This window comes from Penaeus japonicus, unplaced genomic scaffold (genome assembly GCF_977035675.1).
Source record: "Penaeus japonicus unplaced genomic scaffold, GWHDUDI00000001_assembly GWHDUDI00000010, whole genome shotgun sequence".
Taxonomy (NCBI): domain Eukaryota; kingdom Metazoa; phylum Arthropoda; class Malacostraca; order Decapoda; family Penaeidae; genus Penaeus; species Penaeus japonicus.
The window spans coordinates 86,105-91,104 of record NW_028234412.1 but is presented as its reverse complement, the minus strand read 5'-3'; the positions used below and the strand labels follow the sequence as shown (position 1 = coordinate 91,104).

The window sequence follows — 5,000 nt, the reverse complement described above, 5'->3', positions numbered from 1 at the left end:
GGGGGGAATAAAGGGAGTGGGGAAGGGGAAGGGGATGGGGGGGTAAATGAAGTAGGGAAGGGGAAGGGGAAGATGTTTGGAAGGAGTAGGAGGGGAGGGGAGAAAAGAAGAGAAAGGGGGTGGAGAGAGGGAGGGGAGAACGGACGGGGGTAAGAAGGGCAAGAGGGAGGGGTGGAGAAGGGGATGCTGGGCAGGGAAACGGGAAGGAGGGAAAGGGAAAGGGGTAAGGGGTAAAGGGTAAGGGGAAGAGTAGGAGAGGGGAAGGGGAAGGGGAAGGGGAAGGGGTAAAGGGTAAGGGGAAGAGTAGGAGAGGGGAAGGGGAAGGGGAAGGGGAAGGAGTAGGGGATGGGGAAGAGTAGGGAAGGGGAAGGGGAAGGGGAAGGGGAAGGGGAAGGGAAGGGTGAGATTGATCCATGAATGGACTGAGTTGACTGGCTGTTGCTTTGTCTGTTGCTTGGCTGTTTTGGTCAGGGTGACGGGGTCGTGTTGACTTTTTTGTTTTTCTTTTTGTAACAATTAATAGATAAGAAATGTAATAGAAAGGTTGGATTGTTTCTTTACTTAATCATTATTACACACACAAATACAATAACGTAACTAATATACCATAGAACACCCAAAAAAAACACAGCCATACACACGCAAACAAACATAACAAATACAACGAACGCAATCACATGCACGCAAACAACAACAACAAAAACAAACAAAAAAAAACACATACGCAAAAAAACAGACCAAAAACAGCAACCAGGAAAAAAAACACACACACACAAACACCACACATTCCACAAAACAACCAGAACAACAACACCCCCCTCCACACCCCACAACAACAACAACACCCAGTAGCAGAGAACTCCTAAACAACCCAACCCTCAACCATTCCCACCAGACTTGGGTTGGCTCGTCATCACCTTAGCGATGCTCGGCAAATTCAGCATCAGCGCCGGCTTCCAGATCCTGTACCTTTACGTGACCGAGCTGTTCCCGACGGAGGTGAGGCTCCTGGCCATAGGGACGTCGGCCATTCCCTCCAGGATCGCGTCTACCATTTCGCCCTTCGTCACGGATTTGCTGGTAAGGAGGGGGAGGAGGGGGAGGGGGAGAGGGGTAGTGGGAGTGGGAGGGAGAGAGGGGGAGTGGGAGTGGGAGTGGGGGGAGTGGGAGGGGGAGTGGGGGAGAGGGGATAGTGGGGTAATGGGGAGTAGGAGGAGGAGAGGGGAGAGTGGAAGTGGGAGAGGGGAGGAGTGGGAGGGGGAGGGGGAGAGGGGAGTGGGAGTGGGGAGGAGTCGGAGGGGGAGACGGAGAGGGAGGGGGAGGAAGAGAAAGAGAGATGAGAGGGAGGAGGAGTGGGAGTGGGAGGTGGAGGGAGAGAGAGAGAAGGAGAGGGAGGGGGAAGAAGAGAGGGAGAAGGAGGAGAAGAGGGAGAGGGGAAGGAAGGAGGGTGAGGGAGGAGGAGGAGAAGAGGGAGAGGGAGGGGGGGAGAGGGGAAGGAGGAGAGGGAGAGAGAGGAGGAGGAGAAGAGGGAAAGGGAGAGGGAGAGGGAAACGGAGAAGGAGGGGAAGGAGGAAGAGGAGAGGGAGAGGGAAACGGAGAAGGAGGGGAAGGAGGAAGAGGAGAGGGAGAGGGAGAGGGAGAGGGAGAGGGAGAGGGAAGGGGAGGAGGAGAAGGAGAGGGGATGAAAGTGGGAAAGTGAGGAAAGTTAGATTAGAAATGAAGAGTCAAATGAAGAAATAAATAGCACCTAAAACCTACACAGACTGAACAATGAATCAAAACAAATACTTAAAAAAAAAATCACCCAGACTCGTAGAAAAAACATCAACACAATCCCTATCAACCACAGAACCACCAACAACACCAAACCAACAACACCAACAACACCAAACAACACCAACAAACAACATAACCACACCAACAACAACAACCACAACAACACAACACACTACAACAACACCAATACCATTACAACATAACCAAAACCCCTCCCAACTCCAACCTTCCAAACAAAATCTACAATTAACCCATCAATCACCCCACCAACCAACAACACAAACCCACAAACCCCACCAACAACAACACAACAACAAACCAAACCCACACACCACACCAACAACACACACCACACCCAACAACAACTCAACAACAACATCTATACACACAACAACAACCAATCCAACACAACATAAAAACAACACCACACAACACACAACGAAACCCCCCAACAACAACACAACACCAACAACAAACAAACACATACACAACAACAAAAACAAAAAAACAACAAAAAAACACCACCACAACAAAATCAACAAACCAACCACCACAACAACAAACAACAACACAACAACAACACCACATACCCAAATCCAAACACAACACAACAACAACAAAATTTCCAACCTTTTAACATCATCAACACCAAACAATACAACCACCCAACACAAACACACTCACACAACAAACACAAAACATCAAACCCCCACCCAACAACACAACAAAAACCAACAACAACAACAACACCACCACACATAACAAAACCATCATCAACACAAAACATCACACACCACCAAACCCAACAAACATAAAACACACCAACCACAACACCACAACACAACACTAAAACATCAACAACACCCACAACAACATCAACACCCACAACAAACACCAACAACACTCAACCACCCACCAACAACACCAACACCAACAACAACATCAACAACAACAACACCAACAACAACACCACCAACATCAACACCACCAACAACACCACCAACAACAACACCAACAACAACATCAACACCACCACCAACAACAACATCAACAACAACAATACCAACAACAACATCAACACCAACAACACCACCAACAACAACAATACCAACAACAATACCACCAACAACATCAACACCACCAACAACAACATCAACACCAACAACAACAACAACAACAACACCAACAACAACAACAACACCAACACAACCAACAACAACACCAAAACACACAAACAACACACAAACCAACAACACATCACACACAACACCACACACCAACCACAACACAACACCAACAACATCAACACCAACACAAAAAAACCAACACACCAAACAACAACAACCACCAAACACACAACAACAACATCACAACAACAACCAACAACAACACAACACACCAACAACAACAACAACACATCAACACAACAACACAACAACAACAACCCAACAACAACAACACAACATACAACATCACAACACCACAACAACAAAACACTAATAAACCACATCAAACAACCCACAAACAACCAATAACAGAAACACACAAAAAAAAACAACACCAAACAACAACCAACAACACTACACCAACTACTACAACAACAAACAACAACAACAAACCATTACACACACCAACAACAACATCCTAACACAACAACACCAACAACACCACACCAACAACAACAAAAAACACAACATACAACACACACAACAACTAACAACCAACATAACATCAAATATATCAAATCTACAACACTCATCTACATCTCACACACAACATCACAACAACAGTACTGTAGACTACAACATGTAACACAACACAATACACATAACAACACAACCAAAACAACAACAACAACACCACACAACACCACTAACAACAAACCACAAACCACCACAAACCAACAACACCAACACCAAACCAACACAACACAACACCCAAAACACCAACACATCCCAACCACCAAAAACAACACCACCACAAACAACACCACCAACAAACAACCCCCAACAACAAACAACACAACAACAACACACACACACACACACACACACAACACTACAACAAAACTAAACACCAACAACACAACAACCCAACAACAACATACAACCATAACAACACAAACAACAACCAACAACACCAACAACATCCCTCACCACACCCAACAACATGCACCACCACAATCAACATCAACACCAACCACAACACACACCCAACACACAACATCACCCATCACAACAACAACAACACCAACAACAACAACACCACCACCAATACCAACACCACCACCACCAACAACAACAACTAACCTCCAACCCCCCCCTCCCCCCCTCCCCACTTCCCTTACCCCCAGGGTCCCCACTACCCGTGGATGCCTTCGGTGATCTTCGGCATCGCGGCGCTTTTCGCGGGCGTGGTGACCCTCCTTCTGCACGAGACGCATCGCATGCCCCTGCCGGACACGATCAAGGAACTCGAGGAACGCGCACTGACCAGGTGAGCTTCGAGGACGAGGTTCGAGGGGGAGGTTCGAGGACGAGGTTCGAGGGGGAGGTTCGAGGACGAGGTTCGAGGGGGAGGTTCGAGGGGGAGGTTCGAACCCACCCTCACCTCACTCATGTCCTCACTAACTTACTCATGTCCTCACTCACTCACTCACACTCACCTCACTCATGTCCTCACTAACTCACTCACCCTCATCTCACTCATGTCCTCATTCACTCACTCATGTCCTCATTCACTCACTCACACTCGTCTCACTCACACTCACCTCACTCATGTCCTCATTCACTCACTCACACTCGTCTCACTCACACTCACCTCACTCATGTCCTCATTCACTCACTCACACTCACCTCACTCATGTCCTCGCTAACTTACTCACGCCCACCTCTCTCATGTCCTCACTCACTCAATCACCCTCACCTCACTCATGTTCTCATTCGCTCACTCACACTCACCTCACTCATGTCCTCACTTACTCACTCACACTCACCTCACTCATGTCCTCATTCGCTCACTCACACTCACCTCACTCATGTCCTCACTCACTCACTCACACTCACCTCACTTATGTCCAGACTTACTCACTCACACTCACCTCACTCATGTCCTCACTCACTCAATCACCCTCACCTCACTCATGTCCTCATTCGCTCAATCACACTCACCTCACTCATGTCCTCACTTACTCACTCACACTCACCTCACTCATGTCCTCACTT

The 5,000-nt window shown here is 47.6% G+C and overlaps 1 protein-coding gene across 1 annotated transcript in view; it reads left to right on the top strand.

The window, feature by feature from the left end:
* LOC122267180 (organic anion transporter 3) overlaps positions 1–4,304 on the top strand; it is a 16,320-nt gene extending 12,016 nt beyond the window's left edge. Inside the window, 2 exon segments of the mRNA XM_086540426.1 lie at positions 896–1,080; positions 4,130–4,304. Coding sequence (XP_086396552.1) covers positions 896–1,080; positions 4,130–4,276 — 332 coding nt within the window. The 3' untranslated portion in view covers positions 4,277–4,304.
* The last annotated feature ends 696 nt before the right edge of the window (positions 4,305–5,000 follow it).